The sequence below is a fragment of the Oenanthe melanoleuca genome, chromosome 7 (genome assembly GCF_029582105.1).
Source record: "Oenanthe melanoleuca isolate GR-GAL-2019-014 chromosome 7, OMel1.0, whole genome shotgun sequence".
NCBI classification, from domain to species: domain Eukaryota; kingdom Metazoa; phylum Chordata; class Aves; order Passeriformes; family Muscicapidae; genus Oenanthe; species Oenanthe melanoleuca.
In genome coordinates this window covers 7,904,005-7,921,068 of record NC_079341.1, presented here as the reverse complement: position 1 = coordinate 7,921,068, position 17,064 = coordinate 7,904,005, and the positions used below count along the sequence as shown (strand labels likewise).

General features: G+C 44.6%; 1 protein-coding gene and 1 long non-coding RNA gene across 3 annotated transcripts in view; one reads left to right on the top strand and one right to left on the bottom strand.

Moving 5' to 3' along the window:
* GLS (glutaminase) overlaps positions 1–2,182 on the bottom strand; it is a 58,258-nt gene extending 56,076 nt beyond the window's left edge. The window contains exon 1 of one of the 2 annotated variants that reach the window (XM_056495739.1): positions 1,755–2,182. In XM_056495739.1, the coding sequence (XP_056351714.1) occupies positions 1,755–2,182 (428 nt within the window). The remainder of the gene's footprint in view (positions 1–1,754) is intronic. The other variant, XM_056495740.1, reaches the window with a different exon arrangement.
* Positions 2,183–10,826: 8,644 nt separating this feature from the next.
* On the top strand, positions 10,827–14,275 carry LOC130255576 (uncharacterized). The gene is made up of 4 exons (XR_008840953.1): positions 10,827–10,932; positions 11,098–11,188; positions 11,704–11,896; positions 12,561–14,275. It is a non-coding gene; the product is annotated as an uncharacterized LOC130255576 (long non-coding RNA).
* The last annotated feature ends 2,789 nt before the right edge of the window (positions 14,276–17,064 follow it).

Below are 17,064 nucleotides of genomic sequence, written 5' to 3'. Positions count from 1 at the left end.
ATAAATCACCTCTGCAATATCCTCAAAAACCCATCACAGCTGGCATGCTGTTTTTTTCCAAAGTATTTAATGTCTGTATTCCTGCTTGAAAACAGAAGTGCAGTCTTTATAAACCACACCTATTCAAGCCATGGAAGAATATTATTTTGTTCCAAAAAATTATATAAAGAGCTAACTCAAAGAGGAGACTTCATATTTCCTGAACAATAGCATAAATTAAAAAAAAAATTAAAAATTAGTTAAAAAAAAATTGTGTATTATATTGTATACGGTTACGTAACCTGATGTGCATGCATTTTTTAAGGCATCAGATAGCAGAAGTAACTGGTGATGCCTTTAAAGCAGGCTATGAACCAGGCTGAGCAGCTAAAGTATCTGGGGGGAAAAACCAAAGAAGAACAAGGCCACAGCCTCTCTCCCCACCTGCCATACTGAAGTTCATGCTAAAAAAAGCCCCACAAACCACAACTCAAAAGCAGAACTATTAAGCTAGGGGCTTCAGCCTTATGGAATCTTTGCCAGACTTCCTCTTAGCATTAGCTTAACAGAGACTTCTCAGTGTCAAAACAAGGTACTCCTTTCTCGGCCCTGTTTCTTTTGTCATTTGCTCTTTTCATCTAGGTAATAAGCGTAGCAAAGCCTGGGAAAGCAGCTTGGGTTTAATTTTAATTACGCCACCCCATAATCAGTGCAAAGGGTGCCTACAGGAATGCCACGGGGCACATTTCAGACACACACAAAGGAGGAGTCTTCACGGGGCTTGCAGCTGTCAAACTTCTTGTAAAAGGTTACCTGAGATTCTAAATGTAGCCAGGTTCAAACATCCAACACACAGACTGCCAAGATAGGGGGTGGCAGGAAACGAACATTCAAAACTTGTATAATGCTGAGAACTAACAAACAATGCTCTGCCAATCCATTTACCTCTTCATTACACTCTACACCTGGTATCCACTACCAGCCATCATCGGGTACAAAACCTGGAGCTGGTACACCTGTCTCCAACCTTTTTTTTAATTTCGGGTTCTGAGTGAAGGAATATTAACTTCATAAAAACATAAAGCCTTGTAATTCTACTACCTGCATGTACCTTTGCCACTAAGGGACAAATAAGAATCTCTTGGCACAGGCACACATCCTGCAGCACCTATAAACATCTGAACTCACCACGTACGGATGGCACTCTCTGTCCCTGGCTGCACTAGATCGCAGAATTGTTAGGGCTGGAAGGGACCTCTGGAGAACACCCAGTCCAATGACCCCAGAGCAGGTTACACCGGAACGCATCCAGGTGCATACAGACAGGGAGAAGACAGCGCTGCAAAACTTCCAAGGTAGCACTACGCACCACGCACACTGCCTTTAATAATTAATGCGAGATGACACAGCTTTCGCTTCTCTTAACAAATATTTTTAACCAAGCGGCAGCGCTTCCGAAGCCAGCCTAGCGGCACGCTGCCCACTCCGGACCTCCCCAGGGCCGGCAGCCCCGCACGGGGGCGGAGGGACCCCCGGGCCGGGCCCACACAGCCCCGAGGGGCGCACACCCCGCCACGCGTGTGGCTTCCCTCCCGCTCCGAGCCGCCGGCAGCCGGGATGGAGCTCGGCACCCGCGGGGTCCCCGCACCTGCCGGGGAAGCGCCCGCCCGGCCCGGCCCGGCCCCTTCCGCAGGCACCACGCGTGCGAAGGGGAGGCGGCGCTCACATGGCGCCTCCGCATCATCCCCCGCGCCCGCCGCCCCCTCCACACTCACTTCTCCCCGCCGCCGCCTACGGCCACCTCCTTGCCGCCGCCGCCGTGGTTATTGTTGTGGCCGCTGTCGGCCGGGGGCTCGCCAGGAGTCGGCGACGGCGCCTGCGCCCCCTTCCCCGGCTCCTCCAAGGCTCCCTCCGAGCGGGTGCACAGACCTCGCGCTGAGGGCAGCGCCGCCGGGCCGCGGCGGGCGGCGGGCGGGCTGGCGCCGAGGGCGGCGAGCGGCGGCGGGAGGCGCCTGGTCCCGGCGGCGGGTCCCGGGGCCGGAGCCCCGCCGCCGGCCGCCCCCGGCGGGCCGAGCAGCAGCAGCTCCCGCAGCAGCGCCGAGCGCCACAGCCGCATCATCCTGCGCCACCGCGCCGACTGCCCGCCGCGCCGCCCGGCCGCGCCTCTCGCGCCGCGCCGCGCCCGCCCCCCGCGGCGCACCATTGGCCCAGCCCGATTAACTGTCAGGCGGGCGGAGCGCCCATTGGCCAGCCGGCACGTCACTCAGGCCGTGGCCACGCCCCCAGTCTCCCCGCGGGGCCGCCGGTGTCGCGCGCGGCCGGCGGGGCGGGAGCAGCAGCGCCCCCAGCGGGCGGAGCCGCAGCTCTGAGGGGGGCCCGGCGCGCCGCCTCCCTCCCTCATTCCTTCCTCCCTCCTTCCTTCCCTCCCTCGCCCTGCGACGTGTAAAGGCGTTGGGAGCGGGCCGGCCTGCGGCGGTGTCGGGTTCAGGTTGCCATGGATATGGCCATTTTTAAAACTGTATGTTTTTGATTACGAAGTGCACCGCCTCTGCCGTGCCGGCAGGAAGGGACCCACAAGCGATCATCGAATCCAACCCGTGGCCCTGCACAGTGCATCCCAAGAACTTCACCCTGTGCCTGGGAGCCTTGTCCGAACACTTTTGGAACTCTTGCCAGGCTGGTGAGCCTGTTCTATTTCCCGACCATCCTCTGGGTGAAAAACATTCTCCCTAAAATCCAACCTAAACCTCTGCTGACACAGCTCCAGGCCATCCCCTCAGTCCTGTCAGTGTCTCACAGAGGAGAGAGAGGAATGCTCAGGGCCTGTGTCCATCACCCACCGGGCAAGGAAAGGGCTCAGGGAACAGCAGCCTGTTGGAAATACCCTCAGCAGGAATGGCTGTTCCCACACTTTTTGGGGTAAACGTTTCTGACAAGGAGCAGAGCTACTAAAGGGTTTCCATGTACCTTCAATAAAAGGATAACTGCATAGCTCATTACCAAAACTTACGGTGGAGGCTGTAAGTCTTGGTTCAAACGTCTGAAGTTTTTAGCTTTTAAGAAAAACAAATAAACCAAACACAAAAATCAACCACCTGGGTGCCTAGGTGAACTGGGTGCGGCCATTCTTCATGTTCACATCGTGAAACATTAAATCAGAGTGCAGAAATTTTGCTGCTGCTGACCTTCATGTCCCAGTTTGGGAACCACCGACCTATGATTGCAAAGTCCTAAATGCAAAAGTGTAGCAGAGAAGAGCAGCAGAAAATAACTGCAGGGCTCCAATACAAGGTGTAAATGTCACTCCTTATATACACTTAAGCTTCTGTCACAGCTGTCAGGATGTAACATTTTGGAAGTCACAGATTTTGCAGTTCCTTGGTGAAACTTTGCTCACATCACCAACTGCTAAATTTGTCCTAGATGAGTACAAATCTATATTAGCAAATTGTATCCATTATGGGCAACAGAAGAAGAGGAGATTTCTTGTCATCCTACTTCCTCCGTAATGCCAACATGCAAACTAGTTTTTTAATTGTCCCTAGTCTTCTCAGTTTAGGAATCTTAATTTTTGGAGCAAAAATGTAAATACTTGTGGATCTGTGAGTTTACTACTGCTGAATTTCCTGGTGAACAATTTCCCCATGCATTGAAGTTTATTTCATCTGGTATGTTTATTATGTTTGGCAGAGGTGGGGGCAGAAAAGCTGCAATTTTGAGTTAAAATGATCTTGCTACACACTTTATTGGAAGTGTTTTACTCTGAAGATACTGATATTTTGTTTTCCACCACCCCCCAGATTGAAAGTTTCAGCTGTCTACGAATAGTAAATTGCTCTTTAAGACCCCCATAAAACAGAGAGGGTTCTGTTACCCATTTTTCATGCACTCTGAGATAACTACAAATAGACGTGGAGAATAGGCTTGCCTTGTGCTCCTACTTACCCGGCAGCACAAATACCCACAGGAGTTCCCTATGCTAATAAATTGTCACAACAGCCATGAGGGTTTTTGGAAGAAGGTACAAAGATAGCTGATAATCTATGCCTATAAAATGAGCCTCCACACACCAATGGTTTTCTTCCCACTGATCAAGGAAACTTGAAACACCAGTGTGGGATGTGTAATCCTGTGCTGCAGTAACTTCACATACAAAAATGCAAAGTACCTGCAGTTCTCACATACTTATTACATTATCTATTATATTTCCTGGAACTAATTTTGGATTTCCATTTGCTAAGTCCTTTTTGGCAAGCCAATACTGCCTCTTTTATCCTGCCGCCCAATAATAATATTTCTCATTTCTAAAATTCCGTTATGTAAAATACTCTAAAGATAGAAGTCTCTCAAACACCTTTTCCATTCTTTCACAGAGTCTGCTGCTCTAAGACCAGAGACAGTGAGTGCTGACTCTTCCAGAATGTGTATTTGGTCACTAATCAAACACACAGTTCTGCAGACACTACAAGATTCTGAATTTTAGTGCCAAGGTGGTTTGCTGGTGTGACAGCTGCACTCTTTTCTAAGCCAGCTGTTCAGCCACAACCTAGTGCAAAAACTCATCTAATTCATCTCTTATACTGTAGGGGGAGAAGAGGTGGAAGTATGAAAAATGTAATAATCTGGATCTTTCCTTTTAGTGCTGTGGTTTCTGTTCAGTACCTTGCAGATAAGGTGGTGAGAAGGAAAAGAAAAAGCTACTACATTCACAAAAATATTTGCCTCTCAAAACAGTACCTCATGATACTTGACCCTACAGGAACTCTTCAATTTTACTCACTTCCTTTTTTCTATTTTTTTGGTTTTTTACTTTGTACTCTATTGACTTTTTCCTTTATTTAACCCTTTAGTATTGCTTTCACACTAGTACATTATTATGTATGTATTAGCATGTATTCTTCATTAAAGCTTTTCTTAAAACTCACCTAAAGAAATTGATCCTCGACTTCTCTCCCTGGAAATTCCCCTGTCTGTGTTTTAGCTCATGAGGGCAGAAAATGCAAGTTGCTCTGTGTGTGGGACTACAGCTACACAGCTTGGGAACAATGCAAAATGATAAATATAGTTTCAGATCCAGAAAGTTCAAGGGCAGTAGTGACTCACTCGCTATTCTGAGAACTTTTGCTGCATAATTCAGGCCATCACTCCTTGCTCTTACTATGACTAAGCCTGAGACGTTTCACCCACTGATTCTCTCCCTCCTCCCACTGGCACAGGTATACCAGAAAGTCTTAATCCAGACACAGATTTTTTTTCTTTTCAATTTAAATAAGCCATAAGAAATGTAGTAAAAAAAGCATCAAAACCATCACCATTTGCTTGGGAAAAGCATTATACATTAAACCTGTTAAACTGACACTGAATTTGGTATTGATCCAGATGTTAGACTAGGCTTTCCCATAACCCAGTGAAACCCCATTTAGATTTCTCCTTTGAACAGAGTGATATTACTCGTCTCTTTGGAAAGAGAAGACATGCCATCTGCTCTGCCATTCTGTGTTTCACACAGTATCCCAAGAGAAACAGAAAATTACAAAATGGTTTCCACACAGAGCAAAGAAATTTGAAATTAAAATTCCCCATAGCTTTGATTTTGAGCTGGTTACACAACTAGCAGTAACCACAGGCCAATTAATCTCTTTTTAACTTCCACAAATATACATGTTCTTTTGTAAGACAAAAATTATTTGAATTTAAGACAAGAAGCTTCTTCAGGAAAGAAAAAAATACCATGTTTTAAATAGGCATTATTTTTAAAGTATTTCCCTTAAGCTGTATTGTAGCAAAATATTCCTAGTATAGCTCTCTAAAAATAAACCATATTTCAGAGGTTTTCCTTTCTAAAAGGGGCATAGCAGCATTAATCTCCTAGGAGAAAGGGCTCTGAAAAGCAGGTGCAAAGAGGTCTTCCCAGTTCAAGCACATACACTGATAACAGCTTTCAGGAAGGTTAAATCCTCCCATCAGATCAGCAGGGCAGATCTCAGATAAGCAGCAGAAATTAAGGATTATCTTGACTACGACATGAACTGTTTACTTTGCTATTTTAAATGGTTATGTTGGCTCCATTTTATTTGTTGCGGGGTAATGCTTTCCAAAAGAGAACTAAGGACCAGAGGCAACCATTATCTATTTAAGTATTTCTACCCATTCTAGCAGCAGTTCCTAGGAATACTCTTTCCTTTTGTGAGGCAAACTTGCTGTACCTTTGGGTAACATTTTTGTATTGATTCAAGGGAAAGGTGCCCAGTCACAAGAAACATTCCACTTTGGATTGTACAGAGGATACAGAACAGCTACCTCTGAGCATAGAAGCACAAGTACTAAATAGTTACTATTTAATCCAAGAAAAGGAAAGTTCAAATGTTCAGGCATCACAGCTCAGAAATCTAACAAGAAGGAAAACATTCAGAGGATTTATTTAACTGGAAAGTAATGGTTGAGGGAGTGACCTCAAGTGACAAGCAATAAGAATAAAATCAAAAAATGCCCTCTCTGCATAGCACATAGATGAGTCAATAGCTCAGTTCATATCACTCACATTCCAGGCAAACAGATGCAGTGAGGAATTAATTCAAAGGGAAGAATATTTGAAGGATTTTCTGAGACTGAAAAAAGACAACAAGGGCCTAGGACATTCCTAGCATGGTTAACAGACAACATATGATGTGTTCTAGCATATATAACAAGATCAAGCAAATCACAGAAGTAGAGTTATTGAGGATGACCTGCAAAGACTGGCACAATTTTTTCCTATTACTCTATTTCTTAACCTGCTTCCTTTCATCTTGGTTGGTGAGACTGCACCATCATTCCTCATGCTCATTATCAGTCATAGCATTTTTCAGACGTGAAATTCTTCACATGTCAGAACAGAAGCTAACAGGGAAGCATTCCTTGCTGCATCCAGCACACTGCATGTTATTTGCATTACAATATACCTAAACCATACTGTTACATACTTACATATCCCATACATTCCACCCACAATCACATTTAATGTTTAATTTTGATGATATCTCTTAAACTGCAGTCTTGATATTATGGGAGGTCAGGGAGCGGGAGCAAACTTGGATCTTCTGTTTGTATTCCCAGCCCTCAAATATTAGCCTTGGTAACCTTGTGCAAGCAAAAAGAAACAAGTGACACCATCATCCAAGTGCCCCATCATATGCCTGAGATGAGCATGCATGAGGGAGCTCAGGGGAGCCCATGGGTTCATGTCTCACTGCTCTTGACAACAGACATGAATAATTGGTGCCAGCATTTGGGGAAGGTCGGAGCACTTGGGCTGACCACAAGCTGGCTTGTCAAAAAAGCTCCACAGCACTGGGCAGTCACTGTTGACCATTAATACCTGTGTCATTAGGCCCCTAAAGGGAGGATGGGGAGGGACTTTTGACAAGGGAATGCAGTGCCAGGACAAAGGGAATGGCTTCAAACTAACAGAGAGCAGGTTTAGATTAAATATTAGGAAAGAATCCTTCATTTGTGCGGCTGATGAGACTCCGGTACAGGTTGCCCAGAGAAGCTGTGGCTGCCTCATACCTTAAAGTGTTCAAGGCTAAGTTGTATGGTGCTTGGAGCAACCTGGTCTAGTGAAAGATGGCCCTCTCTATGGAAGGGGTTTGGAATGAGATTATCTTTAAGGTCCCTTCTAATCCAACCCATTCCATGATCTGCATGGGCCACCTCAGCTCTGAAGTGATGGAGAAGCCAGTGTGTGCTGCATCCTCCCCTTGTCCTAAGCTTTCAGCTCTGAATTTCAGCACATTCATTTAAAAGACCCTTGGAGAGGTGCAAGCTTTCAGGCCAAAGCATAAAAGTGCATCCCATTAAATTGTCTCACAAAGTAAAAGCTCTGGTTTTACCCTTTCACAAATACCTGTGACCATGTAGAAGCTTAAGCTTGACAAAACATCCAGTCCCAAGAGGAGGGCTTCCCTGCAGAGAAACAAAACAAAACAAAACAAGGTAAAATGAAGCAAGCAAAACAAGCAATCAGACTGTAATGGAAACTGTCTCATCATAAGTGGTCGTCCAAATTTTTTAAATGTCTTCCTCTTCCAGAAGGCTCCTCTGGAGTAGATAGAAACCACTCTGATTTGGTACAGGGTATAATGAGAGCCTCAACAAAATCCCACTACCTCTGAAATGGCAAACTAATCAGCAAAACCACATGTTTTTTTTCTGCCCTGGTATTTTTGGCGCCCTCTATTTCTGTGGCTGCACTGAGGGAAGAGGAATGCACACTTCAGGTGACTGAGTCTCCTCAGCCTTCCTTTGCAACTGCTGTGAGTTGCCCATCTCCTTCCAAGCTGCAAGTGTTTAAGTTTCCTGTTTACTTAAAAACAAATGGTCTCATAAAGACTAATGAGAAAACAGAGTAGTTTTTTTAATTCTTGAAGGATGTAACCTTGAAAGATTTCCCTCCTTCCCCCGCATCTAGTTCTCTCTTTACAAACATGTAACTTTCATAGGGAGGTGAAAGAGAGAAAAACTAGCAGCACTTCCAGTAGCACATGGTGTACCCTCACACTCCAAGGGTATTTAATGTTTATCCAAGGACTTTTGAACAGTTCCACAACAGTAGCCAAGGGACTGAATACTGCAAAACTGAATTCCAAGATTTAAAAAGTAGAGTGATCAAGGTTTTAAAATAGCCTGGATAAAGTACATGTTTTTGCTAATAACTAGTCTACTGCTTAAACATGTGTATGTTCATCCTAAATTCCAAGAAGAAAAGCATTCAAAAATTTTGTATGGTACTTTTGGTGTATTTGCAACACTTGTGGAAGCCAAAGATTTGTGCTTTGGTAATGTTAACTGTTGTCACAGAACTTCTTCACATCATCTTTAACTGCTCCATAATACTTCATCTTTTCAGACAGGGCTTGAAACAGCTCTTGCTAATGGGAAAACATACAAGAGAAGAAACTCTACCTTTAAAATAATATTTTTAGCCCTCAGCATACTTTTTATAGCAGTACTAGACCAAATTATTTGGGCTTTTACCTCAACTGACTGGGTTGTGATGTGGAAATTGGTGTGTTTCTAACATGACACGAACTCTGGTGGCAACATCACTCATTCCCACGCACGTGCCACGGCTTGTCACTCCCTCACAGTTGTCCTGAGACAGCTATTGAACTGGGTTGTGCTGCAAAACAGAAGTGAAACAAGCTGGGTTACAAATTGACAGGTCATCACTGTCTGCTTTGAGAAAGAGGAGTTTCACATAATAAGGCTGTGAAACACGTCTTGAGGTGCTCTGAATTAACATGCTGTAGAAGGGCTCGAAGGAAGAGCAGTAGCCAAGAAATGCTGATAGTTTTGTTTCTCTCTGTACACTTGGCCTTGTACCACAGGAAAGGGATGTTGTCAGATAAGACTTCACAGCCTTCCCGTCACACACTATGACCATGTACTTGGATATTTGGAATATTTAGATAGTTTCATCTGGTTCCTTGACCAACCAACAGCTTTGGGCAATTAGATACCCCTATAATAAGGCATAAAGTCAAACCAGTTGCCTGTCTGAATAATATGATTATATTGAGTTTAGGAAATATAAATTCTGAACATCTCTTATTCTGCCATATACTTGCATAGGAAGTTATCTTGTAATACCCTACACTAATCACCTGAGACATCATGGGCCTAATTTGAGAATAAATCTGATAGGCCCTACTGTGTTCCATTCAATAGGAATTTTAGTTTTTTCTCCAGGCTGTTTGCTATATGTACTGTGTTTGTGTTTGACTAAAGTCTCATTGGGTATTTGAGGATCAGCTCTGCTAAAACAGTCAGAGAATGGTGGCATAGTTGAGCAACCCAGCTATAGCAAGAAAGATATTTTCAGCTAAAAATACTTTATAAGGCAACAAATAAAAAGCAAACTTTATTGAGTATTTTGGGTCAGAAGGCATGTAGATCAGATACACATAATTATTAACGTATTTATGGTTAACATCATGAAAATGATTAAAATTTATGAAGAACATCATCCAGCCAACTTTCTGTTTTCTCCTTGGCTTTGACTTACTCTATCCTGACTACAGCAGTTACAAACTCTCAAGACCTGTGCCCTGTAAGTCATGTTTACAAGAAGTTACATTAGTTTCATTTCTTGCACTTTCATTATGTGAATTTTCATGCAATTCTTCTAACCAGTTTCTCTCACCTTGCACATATCTGCAAGTTTTTCTTCTGGTGATAACCTTTTAAGTTGTATTTCTGTCTTTTGATCAATATATTCTAAAAGAGAAAGCATAATCTAAAAGGAAAAAAAAAATAGCCTAAATAGTGACTCATTTTGTTCTGCTTTGCCTGTTAGTTACATTGTTTGATATGTCAACAAGTTTTCTTAATGGCAAAGGCGAAATTCAGGGCTGAAAAAGCACAAGTGGTAGAATGTATTGCCCTTTTACACAGAAGTATGATTGAAGAGAAAGGTAACTGTTTAGCAGGGCTTACTGAACCTGCCTTGGTGTAAAGCCAAATAAATTCCACCCTTTGAAATGAGAAGTAATTTTTAAACTACCAGTAGTTGTTAATGATTGCTAGAACTGGAACTAATCGATCAAACCATATGCTAGAGAGTAATAATCTTCTAGAAACATCCTGAATACTGAGATTATACCCTTTATTTAACAGATAAGAGGGAAAAGGTTAATTTACATCTCAGTACTAATTTGAGTAACAAGAACCATTAACTTATGAAGGTAATGAGCTGAAACATCCACCAGCTCAGTCCAATGAACCTGTACTTCAGGACAAGCAGAAGGATCTGTGTGATGGAATGCTGCTGATCACTTCCTGAGGATTGGCCAGCTCTGGATGCCTGGCACACCCCACCTGAATGGCATTTAGTCTGGCTCAGGGTAAGTGCTTGTGTGGAAAAAGAAAACCATGAGGAGCAGTGCTCTTCCCACACAGTGGTTCTGAAAAAAGGTTGGTAGCCTTTTTTTATATCCCTAAACAGATTGCACAGAATTGGTTCCAAAGCTGCCAAATAAACTTTACAAGGAGGAGAAAAAGAATGAGCACCTTTAGTAGCATTACAGCTGTGCTTTTCTGCCAGCTTATTCCTGTCTCTTGCATACTTCTCGTGTCTAGGCCACATTTATTGGCATATTGAGACCTCCATCCTACAAACTGGAAGAAAGTCATATGCATGAGATGAAGGCAGAAGCAATACAGTCACCAGGTGAGTGTCACTCAGACAGAGTCACAGACCAGTGTTGAAGTTGAAAACTGCTGAAAGTCCATATTGGGAATGCTGTGCTCCAAAGAGAGCAGCAGCAGAGCAGACTGGCTTCAGCCTGCCTGTGGCAGGACAGAGCTGGTTTGTCCATACCTCTGTTACCTCCTGCTATTCTCAGTTCAAGGGCATGAGTAAGAGGCAGCTGTGCCACGGAGTTACAGGTGTAACCTTTGAGTGCCTATTTCAGAGTTCACTGAGAAAGGCACTGCATCTTCCAGGCAGAACTTTAACTGCTTAACCTTCAGCTCTCAGAGGCTTTCAGAGCAGAGCTGCAAGTGGATGGAGAAGATTATTACCAAAATCAGTCTGTTACACATTACCTCGAAGCAGACTGGGCAGAAGGATGTCAGGGCACTCTCTCTGGAGCAGAAAAGGATCTCCTGGGAACAGTCCTCTGGGTGCAAAGGCCTTGCCATGGCCCAAGAGAGAGGTCATTTATATAAATGCCTTCCTCACAGGTGTCACAAGGCTGTCCACTGAAGGCACTAACAGCTCCGTGCTTGAAATGCTTTAGAATCAGGCTGCATGAGAATAAAATGACTCTCAACTGCTTCATCTTTCCTTCCTAAAGAATTACATGTTTTAACCCTATAATAATAAGATTACAAGAAGAGAAAAGCGATGAGGAATGATGCTACAGGTAATCATGAGGTAAGCATTCTTAACAAAGCTAATCAGTTTTGGGTTTTTGAAAAGAAAAAAAAAAATTAAAAAAAAATTCCAAGTTCCATAAGCAATCCTATAGAGATTAACTGTGCCATATTCCATTTAAAAAAATCCAGAACTCTGAGTGCAGGCTTACACATGCAAGCAGCTATTTAAAGAGATGGTTTTTACTAAGAAAATAATCTGTTTATTATGTGAGCCCTTTTTGTTGTTTTAACTCCTATTAGTGCAGCAGATTGAACATACCTTTGCGTTTTGTGAATCCTCAGCAGAATTGGCTATAGCACAGTATGTTGTAGTGGCACTGCCAGCCTTTCCAGCATCTGTGTGACACGAGGCAGCACATGGGAGCAGGGCTCTTGGCATGGACACAGCTGCCAGTGCTCTGCCTGCTGCCCTGAACAGTGGGGGAAGAGGGGCATTTGGAGCTCCCTGAACAGTGGGAAGAGGGGCATGTGGAACTGGTGTCAAGTCAGAGCAGAAACTGTTTAGCAAAAAGCCAGATGCAGAGGCAGGGCAAGCTTATAATTTTATAATTGTCCTTTAGAGATAAACCTCACTTGAACCTCACACTGCTCTGAGAACAAAACCAGAAAAAAAAAAAAAAAAAAAAAAAAGACAAACAACTTCTACAAGTCTTTTTTGCCAGGAGGAAGTTCATCTTTGATGAAACCTGGAGGAACAGATGTTACTGAGTTCCCAGGCAAGTAAAATCTGGAAAGAAATGAGCACTATTGTCCAGGAAATGAAGTGGATGGGAAGCAGCTGTGACCTGGTGCTTGCTGGCTCTCCCTGGCAAGTTCTGTGGCTGTTGCTCATCCCTGCAAAGAGGAGCTTTGGTGTCCCTTTAATTCCCTTTCCACTGTCAGGGACATCCCCGTGGAGGCTGGCTGCCCCAGCCCCACCAGCATACTTGAAGATCAGTTTAGGGAAAGTGTGGATGCTGTCCTAATCCTGTGTTGAAGCCATGATGGATTGCGAGCCCTTCGTTACACAACAGGATCCCTGCTCTGAGTCAGTGGAAAGGATTTCCTGGATGCCCAGGGTGGTGTGGATCAGACACAGGCAGGATATGCAAGGGAGCAGGCAGTCACTCACAGCACTGCCATGACCTATCCAAGCACTTGAAATAAGAGCTGCTGGCACATCTCCACACTTCTGGGCAGCCTTCCCGTGTGCAGGACTGACACACTCGCTGTGAACCCACGCAGATATTCTGATATTCATCTCTAGGGGCTAGAGATTAAAAGAGATGCATGCAAGGCTTCTCCTCTGTGCTCTCAGGTGGGCACAGCCAAGGCCTGTGTACCTGTGCTGTGTGCCCAGCTCACAAAAACATCCTCCCCAGCTGCTGCTGGAAGGGACTGCCATGACCACTCTTGCCTCACAGCCTGGCTGGCGGCCCTTGGCACTTCCAAGGAGCTGAAGATAGATGAAGCAAGGGCTTTCAGCAACCTGACAGTGCCAGAACTGCACAAAGCAAGCTTTTCCTGCCCTGACAAAGGTGTGGGATAAAAGAGGTCATGATATCATAGCCATAGTATTAAATAAATACTTACACAAATGCAATGTCTTCTGTTTGGAAAGCATTTGCAATAATATGGGTAGTGTGTTTAACTTGCATTATTTTAATATACCAAATCATCTCAGGAGCTTTTACACAGGGCAAGTGGAAGAGATCCTTTTCATTCATCTGAAGGTGAATCCCATCCCTAACCCCCCAAATTAATTTCAATACTCAAGCTCTGCTAGAAGACTGAGGACTAGAAGCAGTCAAGTGCTTCATCAGCTGATTTGGGACATGCAGATGATAGCAGCCACTGAAGGCACTGAAAAGGCTGCACATAGTAACAAAGCAAGCATGAGTTATCTGGAGGGAGCTGATCAGTGGTCTCCAGCTGGCTCCAGGCCCCAGCTCAGAAGGTCACACAGCTGACATGTCATCCTGTGAGTCACCCCCTGATACTGCCTGTGTCCAGCATTACTCATGTGGTTTGGCAGCATTGGAGGGAAGTTCCTCCTCCTTGCTTGCTGCCCAAAGTCAATGTTGCCCTACAGAACACAGGAGAAAGTAAACCCATCACGAGACAGATGGCAACTTGACCATCTTGTTAGTCATCATCACCTCCTTGAGTGGCAGCACCAGACAAGATTCATACCACAAACACCACTTTACAAGCTGTCTAGATGATGTATCAGCACAGCCTAAATACATCTACCTACATCAAAAATAAAGGTTTGCAGCCCTACATTCTTTGAAGTCTCTGCTTAAATAACAGAATGTGTTCAGATCTTAGCCAGGCTGAAACAACTGACATCTTCACAAAACACCAAGATGGATACCTGGTCCCCACAGCTCTGTGGAGTAAGGCCCATAAGGTAATACAGATTTCATTCAGGGTCTGCACTGCTACACCCTCTGAGTTTACTCCCTAACCAAACACCTGACTGCACCCTGACAGCATTAGGGTATGGCAGTGTCACCCCATCAAACAGGTGCTCAGTCAAAACCACACCCCTGTCAAGTAAATGTGAAAATTACAGTCACCAGACTGAAGTCAGGTCTGAGTTCCCTGAATTTTGGCTAAACTTAAAAATTAAAAAAAACACATACACCAGAGGGAAGATATGGTGTTTCAGGGAAAGGACATGGAAGCTATAAGTGAAAGCACAGAAGTGTGGTGAGACAGACACCCCTGGCTTGCCAGGTGTGACTCCATCCCTTCCAGGCAAGCCCTGCCAGTCATCCTGGAGGAGCAAATGCCATGCCTGGAAGGAAAACTGCCTTCCTGGAGTGTGCAACAGCACCCAGCATATAATTTGTCAATGTAATGACAATGAAAGGATTATGTTAGTAGGCAGGTAGCTGTCATGATGGTTGAGCTGTCTGTTGACTGTACAGACAAGTGTTAGTGCTCAAACATACTGTCTTTCACGAGGAGCAGAGCAATAACCTTACAGATTTTTTCTGTTAGGGTGAGGTGTTGCTTTTTCCACAGCATTAGGTTCTGGTGACCACCACTTTGAGAGAAGCTGGGATTTTCCTTCTGCAGTGAAAGAAACTGTATCATACAAGACTACATTTAGCTGTCATCCTGTAGTGCTGAACAAAGTGCTTCAAACTGCTGAGGCTGCTCCAGACCCACCAACAGCAGAGCCTCAGATGAGCCTATGAGTCAAATACAAGTCATACTGTACACCTGAAATAGCACATATGTGTGACTATCGACTTCAAAAAGCTACATTGTGTGTTTAGGGATAGACACCAGGTAGGGAAAAGTGGGTAGGGAAAGCACAGGTCAGAAAAAAATGCTTGAGAATACTTCTCTAGATGCTGCAGTACTTTCAAAGGCAAAGACTAGAGTTTTAATCAAGAAGGGTTTTAAACAGGAGAGCTTATACCTGTTTCCTGAAGTAGTTGCTAAAGTTACTCATTATCATTAGAATTCAGGCACAGGGAAGTTTGTTTGGGGCAAGAATGTATGTTTGTTTTTTACTTCCTCAGAAGCAGGTAGCTACATCTGAGGGATATCAATTATTAACTCCAGCCTGAGATGAAAGTGTACAGGTTTAACTTCCCTGAGAAGCAGGTACTTCCCTGTGTTTCTAGATCTGACAGGTTCTGCTGTGCCTTGCTCCCACACAGGATGTAAAATTCCAACTTACAGTGAAGTGATCCCCCTGGGAGAAAGGACCCTGCACTAAATGCTGATAGGGATATAGGAGGGATTGATTTAATTTAAATTCAAATTTTTACAGTGCTAATAGAAAAAAATTTCTGAAAAAAAAAATTTATTGCTCCTAATTATCCTTAGGCCTTAGGTTTTGCTAAGGGTTTTTTGAGAGTTTTTGACAAGGTGCCATGTTCCTGCACCTCCGCTCAGTAGATGATGTTTCAGATCTCTGCAGAGCCACTCACATGTGTATGTAATTAATGTGGGGAAACAACCTTGCACTTCTGAAGACTGCTCTTGAAGTGTGGCTTCAGACTTCTTCATCAGACCTAACTGAGCTCTTGGGTATCAGACATTTCTGCACAAACGTTTTTTTTTTCCATGCACAGCAGTATATACATATATATATTTCTTTCTGCAATACATTTTTACTGTTGATACTTTAGTGAAGAGACCTGAAACTTTCTTTCATTAACACCAGATTATCATCATTTACACTAAAATCACCCCAGCTTTACAGCTGTGTGACAGCAGCATCACCCACACCCAGTAACACTTGAGCACTGTCACAAGCAGCTTTCATGTGCTGTATGAACACTTGCTTTCAAGGTATACTGTAGAGCAGAACGTGTTCCCACAGAAGTCATAACCAGACTCACAGCATCCCTGACAGCACTAAACAGCTTCCAGGGGGAGGATCCATGTACCTCCAGAGCACAGGGCTGGCTAAACTGAATTCCCAAAGTGTTGGGGGTCACTGCCCTGTGCTGGACACCAAGTGGAAGCAGGTGAAGCTCTCCTGTTGGGTGAGACAGACTGTGCACACTCACAGAAAGCTGCTGGAGATTTCCTAGTTTTGGCCCTTGCTTTCTAAAATGAGGAAGGCAAGTTCTTCACATCTGCTCTCTTGCAAATTCCATTTCTGTGTGACTGCAGACTTCACAGCCCGCGATGGCAGCACTGGCAGAGCCAGGGCTGGAGCACTGCTGCAGTGCTCTGTTTGGGAGGCTGCTCCTGTACAAAGCAGACCTTGTACACTCCCTGCCTCCCTCCCTCCCAGCAGGGCTGTGCTGCTGTGCTCCATCCCCATCCTGCCCTTCCCAGCCCGTCTGCGATGCCAAACCCAGGGGAGTCACATGGCTGCGTGGCAGACACGAGCAGATCTATTTCAATTGATTATGTTTCAAACAAAACTGGTTCGATGTCTGCTTGCATTCCGGTTTCAGCAGCATTACATAACCACTAAGCCTTTTAATTAAAAGATGTACGACCTTCCTTGCTGAGCCAGCAGTGTTTGCAAAGCATCTTTGCCAACAGCACGGGAGCTCAGGAAGGGACCTGAGGCACAAGTGAATCTCTTGGCCCTGTTCCCTGTCTCAGAATCCCTGGGCACAACTGCACACAGGTATTACAGACCCAGAGCATGGATTATCTGCCCCAGCAGCCGGAGAGGACAGCTCAGACTGGGGTGACAGCCAG